At 37.4% G+C, this 23714-nt stretch overlaps 2 protein-coding genes across 3 annotated transcripts; both read left to right on the forward strand.

Annotated features, from left to right (window-relative positions):
* On the forward strand, nucleotides 323–7312 carry LOC109232285 (50S ribosomal protein L4). 2 transcript variants are annotated; one of them, XM_019397994.1, is made up of 9 exons: nucleotides 323–481; nucleotides 575–666; nucleotides 1184–1242; nucleotides 1526–1652; nucleotides 4496–4644; nucleotides 5064–5171; nucleotides 5258–5377; nucleotides 6489–6662; nucleotides 6938–7312. In XM_019397994.1, the coding sequence occupies exons 2-9, from the start codon at nucleotides 576–578 to the stop codon at nucleotides 7037–7039; spliced, it is 930 nt and encodes a 309-aa protein (XP_019253539.1). In that variant the 5' UTR covers nucleotides 323–481; nucleotide 575; the 3' UTR covers nucleotides 7040–7312. The 2 variants fall into 2 exon arrangements, with proteins under 2 accessions (XP_019253539.1, XP_019253538.1); XM_019397993.1 differs by having other exon boundaries at nucleotides 323–666.
* LOC109232669 lies at nucleotides 13762–14644 on the forward strand. The gene is made up of 2 exons (XM_019398424.1): nucleotides 13762–14112; nucleotides 14396–14644. The coding sequence occupies exons 1-2, from the start codon at nucleotides 13762–13764 to the stop codon at nucleotides 14642–14644; spliced, it is 600 nt and encodes a 199-aa protein (XP_019253969.1).

A 23714-nucleotide genomic window follows, 5' to 3' on the forward strand; every position in this document is an offset into this window, starting at 1 on the left:
AAAAATAAGAGGAATATCATTTTTAGTATAATATTAAGAGTTAAATTGATAAATCGCTATTCATTTAACTGAATTAACATTCTTCACTTAGCTGATATTTTTTTATCTATTATCTTATAACTTAAATATGGAATATAATTTTTTTTTATAATATTTATATAATTTATATTCATTGAGTTGGGTACAACGTGTAAGACTAGTTTACTATAATCAAGTAATAAATGAAGGAGAAAATATTTATCGACCATGGTTAAATAATAAAATATACATAAAAGACTCACATTATGCAATTAATTAGTTTACTGTAAACAATACTGAGTAAGCTTTTCATTTGCAGACCTAGTTGCTATAGTTGTTAGAAAAAAAGAAGAGTTTCAAAATGGGTCTAGTAGGGGTTTAGCCGCACGGGGAGGGTTTAACACTCTGCCTTTGCAATTTCACTGTGTGCCTCCTCCTTCATTCGATTTTCCCTTCGTAGCTCGTAAGCTCAATAATATCTCCATTTATTCGTTTGAAAATTCGCTGGAGCTATTAATGTGTGATTAATTCGTTTTGTGTTGTGCTGAATCTGGAGCATGGCTTTGTCCATTTCAAGGAGGATTTTGCGGTCTTTTGGTTCTCTAAATTCACTTGGTCGCTTGGGTTCTCCAGTTTCTGCTTCTAATGGTATTCCCTTTTCACAAACCCTTTTGTTTTTTTTTTTCAAGATTTTATTGAAAAATTAAATCTTTATTGTAAAATCTAGCTTCAGGTGGATCCAAGATTTAAAGTCAGTGGGTGCAGAGTAATACACGCACACACGCAGACACACTTCACCCACTATATTTTTGTTACAATGGGTGCAGGATTAATATAAAGATTGTATCTTTTCAACTTCTTTTGTTCTTTATCTTTTTGCAATTATAAGTATGTATAGTTAGTGCAGAAGGCAGTGTTGTGCCTATATCTGCTGTCTTAATGTTGGATCTGCCTATGTCTTTTTAATAAGAGGATTCAAAAAAATTCAAACTTGTGACATAAAATAATTTTATAACTACCTTTGCCACTACAAGGGTATCAAAAGTTAATACATCCGTCAAAAAATTGTTTTTCCCTATTTGTGCAGTACGATTTTCACTGCTTCTATGGCTGCTAAGAATCCTAAGATGCATATTGTGTTTCTTTCTATAATTTTGTGACACAGGGAAGGGTCATATTCTTGGGGTTGATGTGCCTTGTGTGGAATCTTCTGTCTTCAGAAAGGTAAATACGTGTAATTGTGAGTTCTTTTTTCCCCTCGTTGCGCGCTTATTTCAATGAGATGTTGTTACTGATATTCTTTAGGTAGTCTCTTTGTATGTATATTAAGCACTCTTGTTATATGTATAATGTTATCTTAGCTTAGAGGTGCTTGTTAAGCTGTCCAGCCTTGTATTTAGATAGAGTTTAAGATGAGCAAAGATGAATCGAATAGTGAAACCTCGTAGTGTCAAAGAGAGTCCTGTTTATTATGTATTGTAAACCAGTTCCTAATTTCTCGATGCAGGACGAATCATTCTTCCTCTCTTGTCGAAGATATTCAACTTCCATCCTGACTCCTGATTCCAGTGACGGTTCATTTCCTTCAGATCTATTAACCAAGAAACGTGTCTCAACTCCAGAGCGTGAGATAGGTATAAGGATTTGACATTTTTATTAATTGCCTAGTAGTCTGGCACTTCTGCTAGAAATTCTATTATTCTTTGTTGTATATGCTGACTGTTAATCGTTAAAACCTGCTTGCCAAATGCTTTAGTTGGAAAATGTTGGCTGTGTTTGTATGCACGGAACATGATATAACAACAGCAACAACAACTATTAATGTGTCAGCTACAAGCATAGAACAGGTAGGGACAGGGAAGCAAAAATGTTTTTCTTTCTTTTTGATAAGTAAAGGAATTGTATTACAATAGGGGAATACCATGTATAGAATAGGTAAAGGATACCTATCTAAAGTAAGTTTATTTTCACCAAAGCCGTCCAATCATCCATACATGTTGGGTATTGTGAGTTCAACATTAGCATACAAAAGTTACATAAATAATCTGCATTTGCAGAAGGATGTTTCCTTCCATTCGAATTTTTTCAGTTCCGTTCCCTTCATGTGTCAACATAACTCCCTGAGGAGTCCCTTCCCGTGCTGTTCCCCGTCTCTGCTTTCAACACCCAATCAACGTCTTAAACAAAACTTGGAACTCCCAATGTATACTGAAAAGATTATCAGCAAGTTCCAGAACATTATCACAAACTAGGCAATGAATGAGAAAATGGTCATTTCCGCCCCTACCTCTCTGCACATAAGCCACACGATTCTCTTTCTTTCTTTAAGTTCACAGCTGTTAAATTGTCACTCCTATTAGAGCTCACACTTGTCTCTCATTGGTTGTGTAAGGGTTTATAATGTCGTGGGCAACTCAACACAATTTTGGGTTGGATATTTAGATTCTCTGACATTGTATTAAGGAGTATAGTAGAGTCAAGGAATCTTTCAGCTCTCCATCTCTCCATACTGGCAATATTTATGGAGTTATGTAGAGTTACATGCTCCTAAGCCTCCATCTCCCGATCTTGTGCGATCATCTAAACTTTATATCTTAAACCCTCAGGGGTTGGCCTGGTGGCAATAGACTTGAGCCTTGGGGTTTGCTCCCTTTCAAGGTCTCAAGTTCGAAACCCACTGGGTGCAAACAATTTCTGAGGGCCATCGGACTGGGTAAAACCTGAATTAACCGTGGTGCACTTGCGGGAAACTCCTTGCCGAGGGCCTGTGCACCCCCGGGATTAGTCGGGGCTCTTAGAGACTCGGACACCCGGTGCAAATCAAAAAAAAAAAAAAAATCTAAACTTTATATCTTGTCCTGCCTTGCTCACTCTTAGTAATGTCCCCAACCATTTTACCCTGGCATTGGGAAATGAAAAGGCTGTTGAAATTTCCTGATCAAGGATACTCACCATACCACCAGTGTCCCCGGAAACTAACTCGGGTCCCTGCCCCTACTTTAAATTGAACATTCTGTGGAATTCTTTCCAGCCTTTCATTTTAACTCTACACAAGGCAGTTCCATACTTGTTTATCCGGTGAACTTCTTTTGGAATTCCTCAATTTTGCCACCTCCTTCATCCCGAACTTCTTCATCCATTTACTCAACAAACACTTGCTGAACACCCTCTTGTCTCTCACCCCCACCCCTAGTTTTACTGGTGAATGGTCTTGAGTGGCCATGTAATACTTTTTAATTCTCCCTTTCCCACAAAAGACTTAATCCTATTCTAAAAAGTATTCCCCAAATGTAGCAGAAACTGAACTCCATGTCAACAAAAGCAACCTCAAAAGCAACATACAAATCTGTTTCTTGCAGAACTGCAAGAATTATGAAATTACTGGAAAAATGCCTGCGAATATGAAATTCTTAGAGAAGGTTGTAAAATGTGGTAATTGGAAAATTAACACTATAAAATATATAACACCTTAAATTGGTGATAAAACATAAAAACAAACTAGCATAAAAGATCACACAATCTTTGAACTTGATTTTCCATGACACTATATTATGGTCTACATCAGGAACATAATATGTTGGCAACCTTGAGAGCGTGCTACAAATCAATGCCAATCTGCTCCCCTTTGTGAAAACTTTTCTACCAACATGCTAGCTTCTTCTCAAATCTCTGAAGCACTGACTTTAAATTCCAAGTATGGGAAGCACAAACTTGTTCTATCTAGTTACATGGTCTATGTGCTTTGAGAGCTTTAGGATAGGATCGTAATATCTATTCCTTTGTATATTCTGCTCACTGGGATAAGAATGCTCCACCTAATCCAAAAGAGTGGCAAGCGTCTAAGAACTATACTTGGAATGGCATGGTAATATCATTATATACTTGTAATTGCAATGAGTGTTTAATTGGGTAGCCATATCGAGTGAATAATCCGGTTCCGACCATTTTGTGTCGGATCTACCTGTAACTTTTTCTAGTGATTCCCCTCAGTTTATAAAGAACAGCGTAAAGTAGAACATTATGGGATATAACATCTTGCAGAACAAGTATCTTTGGCATCGATTCCTTTTTTTTTGGGGGAAGTTTCACTTTTCCTCATTAGCTTTCTGGAGAAAGAGGAATTATAGTTCCTCATATTCCCATGACTAACTTAGAAGCTTAAGGAATATAACAAAAACACAGTTACCTATCATGCTTCATGGAAATGTTTTTTCCTTGATTCCCACATTGCTGGTTTAAGTACAATCTGCTATTTTATTCCCCTTTAGCTTTAGAAGCAACGAAGAAGTAATAGTTGAAATTGTTCGTTGCTTGTTTTACATTTCACCTACTATGAGGGAACACTTTCTAGATCATCATATGTTTCCCTTTGTAAGGATGATCCCTGCCTCATTTATATTGAAAAATTACTCAGTGGATTAGTCTATATCATCTGACTTTGTGTAACTATCGTTTTGATATTTACTGTATGTGGCAGGGCTCCATCAGGACCTGGTCATTCCAGTAACGAACTTTAATAATGAAGACAAGGGTTTTATGTGTTTGGCTGGGGATGTTTTTGATGTGCCAATTAGGAAAGATATCATTCATCGTGTTGTGAGATGGCAGCTAGCAAAACGACAGCAGGTTTGTGCATGATTCTTTTGAATCCCAAATTTTGAATTATAGACAGCATCGTATTGTCAAGCTACTCCTTTTTTACTCTGTGTTTCCCGTGCTTAAGAGCTTTTATCATTTTCCATTTCTCATCTTTTCTGTCAATTGCTTCTCTGGGGAAAAGAGAATCAGGATGAACATTTTGAGGCATAGGAAGACCACAGAAACTCATATGCCTTGGGGAACCTTACTTGCTAACGAAAATTGTTGCAGACAAAAGATGATCTACTGCGGATCATTCAAATCAATCAGGGCCTCCTATCCTCCTACCTGCTTACTATCTTTATGCTTGTTCCCCTGATTCTACAAGCTTTGTAAATTATAGTTACTTGCCAAGGCAGTAGAGGATTCAAGTGGTGTTGTTGACCTACTCTTGGTGAATGTTGCAGGGAACCCATTCAACTAAAACCATTAGTGAAGTTAGTGGGACTGGCAGAAAACCGTGGAGGCAGAAGGGAACTGGGCGTGCAAGGCATGGAACACTGCGTGGCGCTCAGGTTCAGATTATCTTGAATTCATCACAATTTACGATGATTTGATATTGGTTCAGAAAAATTATAATGGGTTTTTGTGATCGATGCAGTTTCGAGGTGGTGCAACTATGCACGGTCCAAAGCCACGAAGTCACGCAATCAAACTGAATAAGAAGGTTAGGCGGCTAGGATTGAAGATTGCACTATCAGCTCGTGCAGCTGAAGGGAAGGCAAGCCACATCCCCTTCAACACATGCATTGTTTTTTGTTTGGGAACGTTTCCCCAAAAGAACCTCGGAATGAAAAGAAAGCAAAATAAAATAGAAACTCAAAAAGAAAATGATGACTTGTTTGGTTTCAAGCACTTCTTTTGGGTTCTGAAATGAAACAGCAACGTGAAATCAACATATCAGAAGAAAAAAGGGGCCAAAACTTGCTGTCTGGTTTTCTTCCTCTCTCTTGGATTTCTTTTTCTTTTGGCTATTCTAGAATATGTTTAATAGAACTAAATGTTTACTCGGTTTTAATCTATTAGTAACTTTTACCAAAATGAAAGCAACCAAATAATTTTGAGAAGCGCAAGGCTGATAGCTACCAGGAAGTTATCAGGGCTTCATTGATATTTTCTTTATACAATTGTTTTCCAATTCCCAAAATCAAATGTAATATTACACATTTTTTCTGGAAATCAAACTCAAAGTCAAATCTAAATACACATCTTTGGAAATCAAACCCATTATCATTTCTACCAAAAACAGACCTATTGCTTTCCAATCAAATGCCACCTTAGTTCGCATGTAGATTGCCAGTCTTGGTTATCATTTCCTATTATCATATTGGGCACTGAGACGAATCCTTGCTTCTTTTGTATGGTGTATTTTGGTGCTCTTCATGTTAGGAAGTATTTTGATATGCAAAAGAATTTAGACTTCAACCAACATTTTTTTTTGGAGTTCAATGATTTCAATTTATGATTCTTTTTTGGTATTGGAGTCATGACGTACTATGTTTGTTCCTTAGAGCAAGTTCTAGCATTATCTGAGAGATTTTCTTTTGCAGAGACGACTGCTTTAGTTTATAGTTTCAGAGTTTAAAGCTCCCTATTTTTTGGAACAATGAACTATAGTTCCATGTGAGCTCTTCACTAGTTGAGGAAGAGTTGGTCAGTTTTAACCAATCTTGATCAGCCTCCAGATTTAACTAGTTTTGGTTTGTTCTAGTGGCATCTAGTGTGGTTATTTGTGTTGTCTAACTCATGCTTTCCTTCGCAAAAGATTATTTAAGCTTTTGTTCTTTTGCATTACTTCATTGATTTAGTTACGTCAACTGCACTGCATGCAGCTTATGGTTTTTGAGGATTTAGAGATTTCTTCGCACAAAACAAAGAACATAGTGAACTATTTCAACCAACTGGAGAATACCAAGAAGCTTCTGCTGGTAGATGGTGGCCCAATCAGTGAAAAGCTAAAGTTGGCTACTCAGAATGTACATTATGTCAACGTGTTGCCTTCAATTGTAAGTTTCCAATTATTTTAGCATCAGTGTGCATATAAGCGTGTGTATCCACAATGACCTTTGGGTTTGCGCTCATGCGAGTTTGTTAAAATGACTTTTATAACATTCTTGATATTGTTATGCATAATTTGCTTTTGTCACAATCCTCAATTATGTAGCTTTTTGTGCCCACAATACAGTCGGTTAAAATAGGGAAAGCTACACAAATTATTCGAGTTCATCACTTGAGGTGACTGCAAAAAAGCTAATCCTTCATCTTCGTTGTTCCTTGGCAGGGTCTAAATGTCTACAGCATTTTGCTACATGACACGTTGGTCATGTCCCGTGATGCAGTGAATAGGATAGTTGAGAGGATGCATACTCCAATCAATCGCTAAGGGAGCATCTGAGGTTGAGAGGGAAAGATCTTAGTTTTCGTCGCAGAAGACAAAGCATAGAAAATATTTTTTGTGCTGTTTTTCTAGTCAATTTAAAAAATTGTAGGTTTAGTTGTATTTCTTGTCCTCCACTTCTTTCCTTGAAAGTATAATGCACATCTGCATGTCATGCAAGGAACAGTGGTACTACTTGAGATTCTTTTACATGGCATAAATCCTGGTTTAGGATAATAATAAACTCCCTTCTAATGCACTTCTTGATAATTTATGACATAGAATGCTATCTATGAATTAATTTTTTTTCTGGAAACATAAGTTGTATATGAGCTAGTCCTAATCCTTGAGCAGGGGCCACTAGATAGAAAGAGAGCAGCACAGCATTCTTAGGAAGGCATAAGCATTTCATTCTTTCTCTACCATTGGTGGTAAATTGTCATTGATTCTTTATGTAGAATTAGGTGTATTGTACATGTCCAAACATATAGGATGAATATTATTAGTTCTTTTAGTCTCTGCCTTTGTACCATAAAGGCAAAATGCAATTAGTAATCGACTTTAGCTCCATCCAAGTGTGCCATGCTTTGTCGATCACAAAATTAATTGGATCTATGTAGACTATGGAATAAGATTGGTTGGTAAGTGGACTCTGGAAAGAATATAACATTGTAATGTAGCCACACTTTCTGCAATCTCGTACTGAAGAAGTAAACAACACAATATCTGGACTGACACGAGCCCAAAAAAAGGAAGAGAGGAAAGAAAATATATAATAACATTGACTGCCAGCGCTCAAACTCCTTTACAACATTTTAAATTGCAGGGTTCAATATGCTACAAAAAAATTATGTTTTCTGGCTCAGAAAAGTAATTATTGTTCAAATTATACAATGGCTAACCTAATAAGGAAATTACTCCAATCTAAGCTCATGAACTGCCTGTAGTATAATAATCAAATTTCCCGATCTCAATGCTGTTGTGGCGTAAAATGAGTCCTGAGAACAATATGAAATCGAAAGAGTCATGATCAACTAAAATTAGCCGGAAATATGAATAATTATTGTCGTACTTAAACAACGTCGGAAAATTCTATTGTTTCACGTGAATACGTGATGGTTATAAATGAGGGGCCATTTCAAAATTTCAAATCCTTAGTTATTTCAATCAAGGACCCATCTTTTAAGCAAAAGTCACAAAGTTGTGCCTAGCTCCCTGGTCTAGGAAAGTCCCTACAATGCCAACCATTTCTGTGTAAAAGGGTGGCAACAGTGCAAATGTCTTCTCTTCAAGAGACCCCACGTCCCACCCAAAACTAAAATCTATCTTTGTCAAAATTAAAAGTAACAATAATCTTTTCTGCCCTTTCCATATGCAAGATTCTGTTTTTTCTTTTTTTAAACTTCTTTCTGCTGTTTGTTTTCTCTTCCTGGCCTAACAAGAAAGTGAAAGGATTGAGAAACAAATTATGTTTGTAATCTGTATTCGAAATCAGAGAAGTAGAGAAATATTAGTTTAATAAACATAACAAAAAAATAATAATTCCGAGCCTACAAATTGCTTGTGTGTCCTTAAGGAATTTAATCCCTTCGCTGTTGCCCAAAGTCTTGGATTAATTCCTCCCAAGATAGAACATAATAACTATTCTGTAATACCGGCAATCGAAATTACAGAATTTCAGCGAACTCAACAGACGGAGCAAATCACACTTGACACTTATGTTTATTTGAAAATAATGCAACAATATAGAAAGAGGGGAGAAATTTTCAGATTTTTCCATCTCTAAAAATGATGCCAAGCTTGTAAATTTATAGGCGATGAAAGGGTGAGATGAAGAGGTGCAACCCAAGAGATGCCTCTTCCATTTCCCATTCACGCCCTTTAGAAAGAAAAATCCAACAATTCCCCACATGAATGGCGAATGGCTATATGATGGAAACATGCATAAAATATTGTGTGATTTGCAAGTAAGGATTAATTGCATCTAGATAAGTAGGTTTCTTTTTGAACTTTTCGTAGTGAACTTACGTCGGATATACTCGGTCAATTAGTAGATTTGATATCTTTGAACCGTCGAGCTTTGGTGTATACCTAGACAACCATAAGTCACACAATCAACCTGAACTGTCTTTGGTTCTCATTGTTGTGTTCGTTTCAGCCATGTACACCGCCTGGTTTATAAGTGCATAGAGAACTGGCCTTACAGAATTCTCCTTGAAGTAGCTTACGCTTCACACTTACATATGTGATTCCTAAACGTGTTATCCCGTAAATACACTATTTGATATACCACGTATCAAATTTAGAAACCATTAAAAATTCTTAACGTTTTATCCTTGTTACTAAACATTGTCTTCATCATGAGAATGGACCAAGTTTTATTTGACAATGTTGAACCGTCACTAATGACCTTGTTTGATCTCCTTGAACCTAGATCTTGGGTCCAGTCTTCTAGGTAGAGTTACGCCATAGTGGCTTGTCCTCGGCCATAGTCCCATTCCCCTCGATGATCTTTTAACTACCTCTCTAGTTAGGCTTTTTGTAAGTGGATCCAACACATTATCGCTTGACTTGACGTAGTCAATTATGATAATTCTCCCAGAGGATAGTTACCTAACAGTTTTTTACCTTCGTCGTATATGACGAGATTTACCGTTATACATAATGCTCCTATCCCTTCCTAATGCCGCTTGACTATCGCAATATATGCATATATGTGCCAACGATTTGACCAAAATGACATATCTTCAAGAAAAGGAGCCATTGAACTTCTCCACCTGCCTTATCTGAGGCTATAAACTTAGCCTCCATTGTAGAGCAGTCGATGCACGTTTGTTTGGGCGATTTTCAAGATATTGCTCCTTCACCGACTGTTTAGAATCGGTTGAACCGGTGATCTAATTTGCATCACTATACCCCTTTATCATCGCAAGATACTTATTGTAGTGCACCGCATAGTCATAGATATATTTCAAATATTCCAAACTCATTTTATTGTCATGACAGTTCAATGCGAACTTCCTTATGTCGTAGATTAATACGTCTCGACTTTCTATTGCATATTAGATTATTGACTACACTTAATGTAGCAATAGATATATTATAACAACAGTTGGAATGATTGGCATCATGTGGCCACAACCTTTTCAATATATAACACATTTCGCAATCACTCCGCCATTTTCAAGCATTTGTATGCTATTTATTCATACGTCTATATGATATGCAAATTATAGCACCTTCATTCATAAAACAAATCTAACTTGCAGTGGACTTAAGTCATGTTCATCGGTTGGTTCACCTCATTATAGACCAACATATTAATACATTTATTCATGAACGGTGGTCATGTTTATACAAAATATACAAATGCACTTTTCATGAAAAGTCACAGTCTTCAAGGTGACATCCTTTCATAAAAGAGCTAAACATTATAAATGGTCAAGAAAGAACAAATCATTTCTGGAAAGGCACGTAAATAAGTTTCGAATTTGTAGTTTCATCACTAGTCATCACTAAGACTGAACAAATAATGAATTCACCGACTTTCATATCAATATCCACTAAGGATTGGTGGAGTTCAAAAATTATATCATTTAGACTTACGTCTAACATTCGCTTTTGTCATGCATAAGCTAAAAGCCCCCACATTTTAAATATTTAATCAATATATCATCCACATATAATCAAATAATGATTATGATTTGGAGTATTCTTAACGTAAACACATTTGTTTACACTCATTAATTTTGAAACCATTTGACAAAATATTATTTGGTCAAATCTCTCATGGCATTGTTTAGGTGCTTGTTTTAGTCCGCAAAGTGACTTAACAAGTCGACACACCTTCTTTTCTTTTTCAGGAACCACAAACCGTTCAAGTTGTTCCATATAAATTCTTTCTTCAAATCTCCATTTAAGAAGGCTGTCTTTACGTCCATCTGATGGATTTCAAGGCCATACACGGCGGCTAATGCTATTAACACTCAAATATATGTAATCCTCGTTACCGGCGAGTATGTGTTATACCCCATTTTAATACGGGTCAAATTAGAGTATAACCTATGAGAAATCTCGAGATCTAATTAATTTTAAGAGAGTCGCCACCTAATTATTCTAAAGGTAAATTAGGACACCTATTTACAAAACTTAAAATAAACTCTGTTTTTATGGCCTGCTTAACCGTAAAAATTCTAGGTAAGGGTTCTAAATATCTTAAAAGGAGGATTTTTAAGGCACCTTTTAAAATCCGTTAAAAGCGAATAACAGGCCAAACTTAGGCTAATTAGTCTAAAGTCCAATTTCAAAATATGGGGAGTAGCGTCTTAAATAATTTATTAACAACGAAATGTTAATTTAAAACATCTAAAACGAGTAAATAAGATAGACTATGAGAAAAGATAAGAAAGGTTTTTTTACATACTCGAGTTGATAGCAACGTCTAAAGATTTCTAAAGTTAAAATTTTGCTTGAAAGAAAAGTAGTTTAATTTGAAGAAAGCATTTTGGACTAGGTAAATATCTCAAATTGCTTCTAGAGAAATCAGACTTTCCTTTTAAGAAACCTTTGACGAATAATCTGTTTTAACCAAAATGTTACCCTAAAGCAACGAGAAAAATTTCTTATTTTGAACTTCTATCCGGCCAATAAAGATGACTAAGCCTAGAAAAGGGAAAAGTACAGAAATAACCAATTTAAACACAAACTTACCAACCTCTAGCCCAAAATTAAACACTTACCAAAAGTAGCCCAAAATTAGAGATACACGCAAGGAAGGATTCTTCCATCCGAGAATCACGCTTCCTTTCCTGTTTTTTAAGCGTATCAATTTACAAGATCACAGCATTCTCTCCCTCTGTAAATCACGCATTCTCTCCCAAAAAATTCTCCAAAGGATCTCCAAATTTCACTCAAAATCGATCAATTTCACTATATCCTTTCGCGATTTCTGTGTAGATACAGCTTTCACGAATTCTGTGTAGAAGGAACTACAAACTACAATCAAAATCAATCAAGGAATTAGTGAGTTTTGACCTAATTTCAGCTACTTCAATGGCAAATTTACCAATTTTTATTCAGTATGGTGGCAGATGGAATGTTGACAACAACTTTGTAGATTACAATGCAGATGCAGTAATAGTTACTCCAAATATAAGTTTAAAAGATTTTGTAGAGGTGATTTCGAAACAACTTATGATAGATACTTCATTGAATGTTATTGAAATCAAATACACGGTCCAAAACGGTTCTCCACCAATAGTGATACACAATAGTGTGGGTGTATGTGTATATCTTGAGCTAAAAAAAAGCTCGGAATTTACAATGTATCCCCTTTGTATAACATCGAGTGAAAGGGATATGGACATGATCTGCTACAATTCAAATTCTGTTGTGATTTCCTCAGAATGTGCACAAAGCTCAGTTATAGAGGGGAGATACAATGGCGATACAATTAATATGATCGAGTTAGGGGATGGAGAAGACTGACACGATACAGAATCTAATAAAAATATAATAATAACTGACCCTCAACACATAGATGTAGAAGAAGGTCAAATTTATAAAGACAAGGCTACGATAGTCAAAGTCATGAAGCAATTGGCAGTAAAGGAAAATTTTCAGTTTAAGGTGAATAGATCAAGTAAAAGCAGGTATCAAAGTATTTACTGTATAATTATGTATCTCAATGTATCGTAGTTAATTTTAGAAGCATAATTATGTAGAAAATAAGTTATTGCTTGTAAGTCTGTGGCTGTATACTTTTGAGTTGTGGTTGTCACCGTCTAGTACTGTATAGTCGTTGTATTTTTTCATCTAGTATTGTTGATGGCAGTGTGTATCACTATATATCATTGTATTTCATGTCGCTTTGTTTATTGGTGGAAAAGTTTATATCCTTGTCGTAGGCACTGCCTAGTGTGCATAAACAACAACTGTGATTGGTATTTTAAGCCTTTGAGCCTAAAAAAAGCTAAACTTTTCAAGGTCAGAAATTTCAGCAAAGTGCACTCATGCCCGCTGAAAGACATATCTTACGCACAACGTCAAGCTACTGCAAAACTCATCGGCAGTCTTCTGATAGACAAGTATAAAGGCCCAAAATAATATACACTCCTAATGACATAATTGGAGACATGAACAAGCAGTATGGTCTTTAAATGACATATATGCAAGCATGGAGATCGAAAGAATATGCAGTTCAAGTACTGAGAGAGAACCCGAGCGAATCATATGAAACGCTGCCAAGCTACTTTTATATGCTGGTTCATACAAATCCTACGTCGGTGGTAAGTTTGAAAAAAACAGAGGAAGACTTGTTCCTGTATGCTTTCGTTGCACTATATCCGTCTATAAAAGGAAGGCAGTATTGCAAATCGGTTGTTGTTGTAGATGGACCCTTTCTTAAATCGACATATAGAGGAACGTTATTGATACCATCCACACAAGATCCAAATAAGAATAATAATGTAAAAATTTATATATATATATATATATATATATATATATATATATATATATATATATATATACACACACACACACACACACACACATTATTCATGTATATATTATTAGGTAGTATCCTACCACTTGCATATGCCATAGTAGATTCAGCGGCAACATTGTATCCACAAGTACCTCATTGTGTCTGCATATGGTATCTATGGAATAATGTAAAAAAAAATTACAAGAAAAACCATTTGCTTCTCAAAGACATATTCTTTGCTATGGCCAAAGCATACACAGTTGAGAAGTTTGATTACCACAAGGCAGAGGTAGAGAAAATTGATAAGAGGGTCAAAGATTACTTAATGAACGTTGAGTATGAAAGATGGTCCAGAGCACATTCCACTATCAACAGAACATTGACAATGACTTCAAACATTGCGGAGTCGATCAATGCAGCACTCAAGGCTGCTAGGGAACTCCCAGTACTACCTTTGCTGGACTATTTAAAGCAATTGATCAGACGATGGAATATTACAAACCTAAAGAATGCAGTAGAGTCATTTACTGATCTTGGAAAAAAATATGATACAATGCTGATGGACAATCTCGAATTGTCACATCAGATGAAGGTATGACTGGAATCTGTAGATACTTGTGTATAGAATATGTAATCATACCGAATTCGCGGATCTGTTATATCTTGAACCTTTTGTGTGATTCTGTTAAACTAGTGTCCACCTGCACAAAAGCAAAGGCTTTCAATTTAATGTAGCATCTATGCCTATCCCACTGCTGAAATATTGGTTGGTTTGACATGATATTAAGCTATTTTGAATCTTGTAGGCTCTCTAGCATATGTATTTTGAGGGCATCTGCTTTGTCACCAATAATGATAGTTGATAAATTTTGTAGGTGACCCCTTTGACAAGTTACTTATATTCAATATTTGACAAGGGTAAGCAGAGAATGGTGTTCCTAAAAGATCGAACTTGCAGTTGTAGAAGGTTTCAGTTGGATGGGCTGCCATGTGCACATGCTTGGGCAGTATTAAAATACAAATACATTGATCACATTGAGTATTGCTCGATGTACTACACCAAGAAGTACCTATTGAAGACCTATGAAATTCCAATTTATCCGGTTCCTAATGAAAGCACATGAAAAATTCCTGCAGAAGTTCTAGATGAAAAAGTCTTGCCACCAGACGTAACTAAAACAATAGGAAGGCCAAGGAAGGGGAGGTGCAAGCCAATGTCTGAAAGGGAACAAAAAAGGTCTATTTCATGTGGACAGTGTGGAGAAGAAGGTCACAATAGGAAAACTTGTAGAAATAATCCAAAGAGAGGATGGAATATGTCAAACTTAGAATTACTTGTTATTTTACTTTACTGAATATCATAGAGATTTAGAAGAATGCAATATATCAAGAACTGTATCATTGCAGAATGTCATTTGAATTTTAGATATAAATAAATATTTGATCTATCATTTAAAATCGTGTTGCAAGTGTATTTTTTAAATTATACATCTGTTTGATTAGAAAGAAGTTGTATCAGCTATATATCATATTTGTATCATCTATGTATCGCTTGTGTATCACCGATGTATCTCTGCGTATAGGCTCTTACTCATGTCTGTATTTGTGTAGTAACAAAGCTAACTAATGGAAAACAGTCGTAGTAGCTAGAAAACTATGCAAATAGTTCTAGAAATTTGCAAATAAGAGTGCGGCAATCCAAAACAACTGTATCATCTATTTCAAAACCAAACAAACTACAAAACTCATTGTTAAGAAACTAACTGTGCAGCAATCCAAAACAACTGTATCATCTATGTTTCAAACTATGTATCATATCTGTATCATAGTGTATCATGTGTGTATCTTGCAAGTATCTGCAAGAGACAATGTATCACAAACTACCGTATATTTTTCATGTCTTTATTTCACAACACAAAATCAAGGGAGAAAACACCAAAATAAACTAAATAGCAACACTCTAATATCACACTAAAACTCACTAAACCTTTATAACAGAGCAAACATATCATTTGCCATACAATTCTTAAAAGTATTCATAAAATTCAAACACAAATAAATCTGATCCGTCTTACAACAATGACAACATAATAGAACACAACACAAAACAAAATTATAGAGTTCATCCTATAACAATGACAAAAGTAACTACTTCTTCTGCTTCTGCGACTTATTGTGTCGACCAATAAACTCATCATCACTTTGCGCGTTCAGTTCCATCTTCTTTCTAGCATAATCCCACAAGAAAGCACCAAATCTGTGCCGGTGTGCATAGGCATTGAATTTTTTAGGAGGCGTCTTGCCCTCAATGAAATACTCAGCAAGTAATACCGCAAAATACACCGCAATCACTGCAAAAATAAAAAGAACAACAATTATCAAACTGCAGAATCTAAAAACAAAACAGATTGTGTTGAAAGAAATTCATACACTTCGACTTGTTGAGGCAGTCCTTCAACCAGTTTTACATCAAAAAAGGTAATCAAGTCCTTTGATTTGTAGACACCAGTGCGCCAATTGATATCTTTTTTGTTTAAATAGAAATGCGTGCGCACGAAAAAATGAGGCAGCAACACGGAATACTTGGCCATGGTCTTATGAACTTTGGCTTGATGAGCAGCTCCATTGCGCATAGAGTCATACACATAAATGCACCTATCGTTGAAGTACATCACAACCATTATCCAATGCCATTGTTTTGCAAAATTAATTGGCATTAAGACGTGCTCTGATGGGCTTAAGGTCTTTTAATCTATGTTTGATGATCTAACAAACTTTTTGTATAGAACCAGATAAAGGACCTGAAGCATGCCTGGTACAATCATTCTAGTTAATCGACTCAAGACAATCTGGGCAGTGTGCCTTTAGATTCACAAGAACCAGATCAGATTAGGGATCTAATACCTTGGTGCTCCCCTGACAGAAGTACAGGTCAACTATACAGCTGGAACGCAACTGCAGAAAGTGACTGTCTGCAACTGTACAAAGAGGAACACAACAGGGACCTGGTCCCTTAGGGTTCTCTGACAGAAGTACAAGTCAACTCCAACTGGAAAGCAACTGCAGAAAGTGACTGCCTGTAACTGTACACGCGACAGTGCAGCAGTCACTTCCCATTGAGAAGAAACATATACTAATCAAGATTTGACCTCACCATGGTAATGTCTTTTGTGGTATAACAACCTGGTGCAAGGGATCTGATCGGTGAAATACTTGCAAATCAGAAAAGGAAATATTCTCTCAAGTGCTAGCAACAGACTCTCTCAAGAACAAAGCTGCAGCAACCTCAAGGACCAGATCTAAGATTGAAGATATCTTAAGTCCTTAGGTTTGTTGAGTCTTTGTTATGTGTTCTTCATTGTAACTCCTATCCTGCTTTCTTAGAAGCGTTGATTAGGAAACCGCTTGTAAAATTCGTAAACTCTCTGAGTTTATGTTGTGACTAGGATTAGTCATAAGTTAAAGTCTTTGTTACTAGAGAGTGACAAAGTGGCTTGTGTTGAGAGTATCACAAGTTAGTCAAAAGCCTTTGTAACTGTAGAGTGACAAAGTGGCTTGTGGTGAGAGCATCACAAGTTAGTGAAAGTCTTTGTAACTAGGGAGTCACAAAGTGGCTTGTGGTAAGAGTACCACAAGTTAGTTGAGTTGAATTCTTTATAATGGAGTCATTACAAAGTGGCTTGTAATAGGTATTTTACAAGTTAGTGAAGTTGAAAGCCTACAGGTGTAGGTCGTGGTTTTTGTCCCCTTGAGTAGGATTTTTCCACGTAAAAATCCTGTGTCTCATTTACATACTGGTTCTGTAGTTACCACTATGGGAACTGATATAGTATCTGATCTCTATACGGTTTGGTTCATTAGTATTTTCAGTGAAAACTCATAGAGACCAGGTACTCTATAGTGTGGTGGACTCATACAAACTAACAATTGGTATCAGAGCGGGTTCTTTCTAAAAGGTTAACACCTAGAAAGGATCTCAATGGCTGCTCCACCTAACTTTGAGGAAGGACAATCAACCTACAGACCCCTTAGATTCAATGGTCAGTATTACGGCTGGTGGAAGACTCGTATGCATGATTTCATAATGTTAGAAGATTTAGAGCTGTGGGACGTCATTTGTGATGGTCCACATGTTCCTATGAAGAAGCTTGGAGAAACTGGACCAATGGTGCCGAAAAATAGAAAAGAGTACAGTGATATTGACAGAAAAGCTGTAGAAAAGAACTTTCGTGCCAAGAAAATCTTGGTATGTGGTATAGGACCTGATGAGTACAATAGAATCTCAGCATGTGATTATGCCAAGGAAATATGGGAAGCTTTGCAAACGGCACATGAAGGAACCACTCAGGTTAAACATTCTAAGATTGACATGCTCACCATCGAGTATGAGCTCTTCAGGATGAAGGATGATGAGTCTATACAAGATATGCACACTAGATTCACATCTATTATATATGAGCTTCATTCACTTGGAAATGTCATTCCTAGAAACAAGCTTGTAAGGAAGGTTCTCAGTGTTCTACCTGGCGCTTGGGAGAGTAAGGTTGAATGCTATCACCGAAGCTAAAGATTTACAAATTCTAACCATGGATGAGCTGAATGGAAATCTGAAGACATACGAGATGAAAAGACAGAGAGACAGTGAAAGAAGAGAGGCGAAGAAGGAGAAGAACCTGGTGCTCAAGGCTGAAAACAATGACTCAAGTGAAGAAGATAGTGATATGGCCTATCTTACTAAAAGATTTCAAAAGGTGGTTCGAAGGAATGGTGGTATACCAAAAAGGGGCAGTTCAAGTAAGGAGCAATACAAACAAAATCCTGCCAAATCAGCAAAAAGGAACCTGGTTCCAAACAAACGGTTCAGTCGAAAAACTACAGCTGACAACATTGTGAAGCAAGCTTTTTGTTTTAATTGATGGCACTAGCTAATGTTTTAATTGATGCATATTATAGTCCTGAAAATGATAAGGAGGCCCTGACCATAGAGCTAGAAGATGCTGAATAATCCAAAGATGATCTGGTGGTCTGTGTGGTGGATTTAAATGAGACCATAGCTAATCTTGAAAAAGAAAAGGAAGTTCTAACTGATAAAATAAATAGTGTAGAAAATGAGAGAGATTACTTGATGGTAGTGGTTGTTGACGTGAAGGAAACCATAGAAAACCTAAGCAAAGAAAAGAATGCCCTAGAAGAGAAAATTGCTGATACTGAGCAAGCAAGGGATGACTTTTTGGTGGTTATCACAGATCTAGAGGAAACCACTGAGGGACTAAAATATGAACATAGGAATGTAAGTATTGGAAAAGGGAAAGGAGTAGCTAGTGAGACACACATCAAACTTGAAAAAGAATTAAATGATGTGAGAACTAGTCTATGTGGTGAACTCGAGAAAAATAGGCAGCTTCAAGCTGAATTGAAGAAAGTAAAAATTGATCTTGAGAAATCTCTCAAGTGGACCTGGTCCTCAGATGTTGTCACTGCCATGCACTTCAACAATAGTGGAAACAGGCAGGGAATCGGGTTCCAAAAGGAGAAAACTCCTTACAACCCTCACAGCAAGTACGTCACAGTTCCTGATAACTGGCTTTGTACCCACTGTGGGAACAATGGGCACTTCAAAGAAAACTGCCAGGCCAGGGTTCAATCTGTACAGAAAAACAAAGTGTTTGCTGAAAAAATGACTACTAAAGAGGGACCAGGTACCACTCGAAAAAAACGAGTACTGCCTGCATGGACTAGAAAAGCTCTCATTCGTCCTTTTTATCATAACAAGGGACCCAAACTAGTTTGGGTTCCTAAATCTAACCCATAATTTAGATGTGCATGGAACAGTGGGAGGAAGCGGACTGCAATAGATCATGGACAGTGGATGCTCAAAAGCACATGACTGGAAATACCATGGATTTTCTCTCACTGAAAGCCCTGCAAGGAAGGGATGTACCCTTTGGAAAATGGAAAGAAGGGGTACATTCTAGGTATGGGGAAGAAAACAAGGTAAAAGTTCGTGTCTAAGCTGGTGATATGAGCTGCTTGAATGCAATTGATAATGATTCGAAGAGTTGGCATAAAGGATTGGGGGGATACAAGTTCTCACTTCTGGATGTATTGATGAAGAAGGACCTGGTCCATGGTCTGTCAAATTCAAAGTTCAAAGAACACGGAGCATGCAATTCCTATGGGAATACTGAGCAGGAGTGAAAAGAGGTATCTTTGGGATTGTGGATGATTACTCAAGATTCACTTGGACACTGTTTCTGAGGACAAAATATGAGACTCCGAGGTATTTGTGACCTTTGTCAAGAAAATCCAAGTGAAGATGGGATTGAAAGTAGCTTGCATCAGATCTGACCCTGGAACAAAATTTGACTACGCAAGGGCTCCTCAGCAAAATGGTGTTGTTGAAAGAAAGAACAAAACTCTGGAAAACATGACACAGACAATGCTCATTGTCAGTGGAATAGCAAAAATTTCTAGGCAGAGGCAATAAACACTGCGTGCTACTTGATGAACAGGTGCATGATCAGATCTCTCCTGAACAAAACCCCCTATGAGTTGCTGACTGGAAGGAAACCCAAGCTGACTCACCTACGAACATCTGGGTACAAATTCTATGTTCTCAACAATGGAAGGGATTAGCTGGTAAATTTGATGCCAAGAGTGATGAAGGAATCTTTCTGGGATATTCCTCTTAAAGCAAAGTCTACAAGGCTGCAACAAAAGGACACAATGTGTGGAAGAGAGTGGTCATAAGCTATTCAACAAGACTCCCTCTTCTGACAAAGGAGGAAACAATGATGATCAAGATAATGAACCACTTTTAGCTCTTGGGGAATTATCTGATGTTTCAAATGGCAAGGCTGATATGATGAGTAAGATAAAGGAGACAGGTGAAGACAATGCAACATCTTCATTCACTTCTCAAGAGGAACCTGGTACTTCAATTACTACCAATGAAGCTGAAGAAAGAGTTGGAGATGCAGTGCAAGGCACTCCACAAGTAACAGAACAAGGAGTGTAGGGAAATCCACTTAACTTACCCAGTTCCTCTACCAATCAAACTTCAGTCCCAAATTGGAAACACAAAATCTCCCATCCACTTGATAATATAATCACCCCCTTTGATTCTAGAGTTCAGACAAGATCAAAAATCAGAAATTCCCTAGCATTCTCAGCATTTCTATCCCAAATAGAACCCAAAAATATCAAGGAAGTCTTGAAGGATGCAGACTGGAGTACTGAAATGCAAGAGGAATTACATCAATTTGAAAGAAACAAGGTAAGGCACCTGGTACCTAGACCCTCATACAGAACCATCATAGGGACCAGGTGGGTATTCAGGAATAAGCTGGATGAACATGGAAATACTACAAGGAACAAAGCAAGGCTTGTTGTCCAAGGATACAATCAGGAGAAAGGGATCGATTACGATGAGACATTTGCCCCAATAGCTCGCATGGAAGCTATTAGGATCCTCATTGCCTTTGCATCACATATGGAATTCACCTTATTCCAAATGGATGTTAAGAATGCCTTCCTGAATGGTTTTCTCAAGGAAGAAGTCTATGTCAAGCAACATCCAGGTTTTGAACGTCATGTACATCCTAAACATGTATTCAAATTGGATAAGGCACTGTACGGATTGAAGCAGGCCCCTAGATCCTGGGACGAGAGACTATCCAAGTTTCTCTTGGAAAATGGCTTCACAAGAGGAAAGATTGACAATACATTGTCTTTGAAGAAACGGGGAAGGAACCTGCTCATTGTTCAGATTTATGTGGATGACATCATATTTGGAGCTACAGTTGACTCATTATGTGAAGAATTTGCTAAACTCATGGGAAGTGAGTTTGAAATGAGTATGATGGAGGAACTGAATGTCTTCCTGGGTCTTCAAGTAAACCAGTCCATAAAGGGAACGTGTACCAGTCAGCAGAAATAAATCAAAGAACTCTTGAAAAGGTTTGATATGGAAGCATGGGAATCATTGGATCTCTACTCTACCTTACTGCCAGCAGGCCAGACATTGTATTTAGTGCGGGATTATGTGCAAGGTTCCAATCAAGTTCTAAGGAATCTTATCTGAAGGCTGCTAAGAGAATTCTGAGATATTTTAAGGGCACACAGAACCTGGTTCTGTACTATCCTTCAGGAAACAATTTCAACCTTATTGGTTATGCTGACACTGATTATGCAGGCTATCTCGTGGATAGGAAAAACACATCTGGAATGGCTCATTTCCTTGGATCATGTTTTATCTCATGGGGTACAAGGAAACAAAACTCAATAGCTCTCTCAACAGCTGAAGCAGAATATGTTGCAGTTGCCTCGTGCTGTGCTCATTCACTGTGGATCAAGCAGCAATTGGAAGATTTTGGTGTATACATTGATTGCGTACCACTTTTATGTGACAACATGGCAAAGGACCCGGTTCAACACAAGAGAACCAAGCACATTGATGTCAGACACCTTTTTCTCAGGGACCTAGTTCCAGTGGTTGAGGTTGATAAAGATGCTGTGGAGGAACCTAGTTCCTTAGTGAAAAGATCTACAAAAGTTTGTGGTTGAGAAAGATTTGTTTGAAGGTGACATTGTGGCTGTTGCAAGCAGGAACGGGAAGTTTGTTGAAGTGTCTAGAAAACAAAAGTGGGAAACTGTGGGAGTACATGGTTCAATGAAGACCATTCCAAGTGATAGTGGCCTTGGGCAAGAGAGTCCGAGCACTCAGAAAAGTCTTGTGGGGTCGCACGTTTGACCCGGCAATCTTGGAAATGGTAGGTATGCGACAAGTTCTGGACTTAGGCAACAAGTGGAGAACCTGCGGGAGAAACTACTTGACTAACAAATGCCCGCATGGACCTGGTTCTCAAAACCATTGCTGCCTCCTCTTCCAAGCCTCCCTCTTCTAGTACCCTCTAGGATCCTCTCAGTGGCCAGTTATCTTTTGCTCTGATGATTTTGTGGCTGTTGTTTTCTTTTTGTTTGTCTTTTTGTGATGGCAAGTTGGATTTCACCATTGATGCTCCTGTTGAAACAGTCTAATTTCTTAATCACTGAAACAGCCCTTCTTTTGCTTGTACAATGTTGTTTTCCCTTTTGCTTCTCTTTTCTATTATGTTGTGTGCACATATGTGCCATGAGTTAGCTTTGTTAGACTTCTTTATGCCTTTTTGTCTGACTGTGTCTTTTTGTTGATGCCAAAAGGGGGAAGAATAGAGAATAGAGTCAGGGGGAACATATGCGGTTGCTGGTACCTTATCTGGTTACGTCAAAAGTCATCAATGTTAAAAGTTTGTCATCATCAAAAAGGGGGAAATTGATGGGCTTAAGGTCTTTATGTTTTGATGATCTAACAAACTTTCTGTATAGAACCAGATAAAGGACCTGAAGCATGCCTGGTACAATCATTCAAGTTAATCAACTCAAGACAATCTGGGCAGTGTGCACAAGAACCAGATTAGGAACCTGATCCCTTGGTGTTGCCCTGACAGAAGTACAAGTCAACTATACAGCTGGAACGCAACTGCAGAAAGTGACTGTCCGCAACTGTATAAAGAGGAACACAATAGGGACCTGGTCCCTTAGGGTTCTCTGACAGAAGTATGAGTCAACTATACAGCTGGAAAGCAACTGCAGAAAGTGACTGCCTGCAACTGTACACGCGACAGTGCAACAGTCACTTCCCATTGAGACGAAACATGTACTAATCAAGATTTGACATCACCATTGTGAATTGACATCACCATGGTAATGTCTTTTGTGGTATAACAACCTGGTGCAAGGGATCTGATCGGTTGAACACTTGCAAATCAGAAAAGAAAACTTTCTCTCAAGTGCTAGCAACAGACTCTCTCAAGAACAAAGCTGTAGCAACCTCAAGGACCGGATCCAAGATTGAAGATATCTTAAGTCCTTAGGTTTGTTGAGTCTTTGTTATGTGTTCTTCATTGTAACTCCTATCCTGCTTTCTTAGAAGCGTTGATTAGGAAACCTTTTGTAAAATCCGTAAACTCTCAGAGTTTCTGTTGTGACTAGGTTTGTCATAAGTTAAAGTCTTTGTTACTAGAGAGTGACAAAGTGGCTTGTGGTGAGAGTATCACAAGTTAGTCAAAAGCCTTTGTAACTGTAGAGTGACAAAGTGGCTTGTGGTGAGAGCATCACAAGTTAGTAAAAGTCTTTTGTAACTAGAGAGTCACA

Source organism: Nicotiana attenuata, chromosome 9 (assembly GCF_001879085.1).
Source record: "Nicotiana attenuata strain UT chromosome 9, NIATTr2, whole genome shotgun sequence".
Taxonomy (NCBI): Eukaryota; Viridiplantae; Streptophyta; class Magnoliopsida; order Solanales; family Solanaceae; genus Nicotiana; species Nicotiana attenuata.

What these genes read in the sequence shown, in the direction of transcription:
- LOC109232669 (XM_019398424.1), top strand. Translation starts at nt 13,762, where the DNA reads ATGGCCAAAGCATACACAGTTGAGAAGTTTGATTACCACAAGGCAGAG. An exon ending in AATTGTCACATCAGATGAAG is followed by an intron (nt 14,113 to 14,395) that starts GTATGACTGGAA and finishes TAAATTTTGTAG; the next exon opens with GTGACCCCTTTGACAAGTTA.
- LOC109232285 (XM_019397993.1), top strand. Translation starts at nt 576, where the DNA reads ATGGCTTTGTCCATTTCAAGGAGGATTTTGCGGTCTTTTGGTTCTCTA. An exon ending in GAACACTGCGTGGCGCTCAG is followed by an intron (nt 5,172 to 5,257) that starts GTTCAGATTATC and finishes TGATCGATGCAG; the next exon opens with TTTCGAGGTGGTGCAACTAT. An exon ending in CTCGTGCAGCTGAAGGGAAG is followed by an intron (nt 5,378 to 6,488) that starts GCAAGCCACATC and finishes CACTGCATGCAG; the next exon opens with CTTATGGTTTTTGAGGATTT.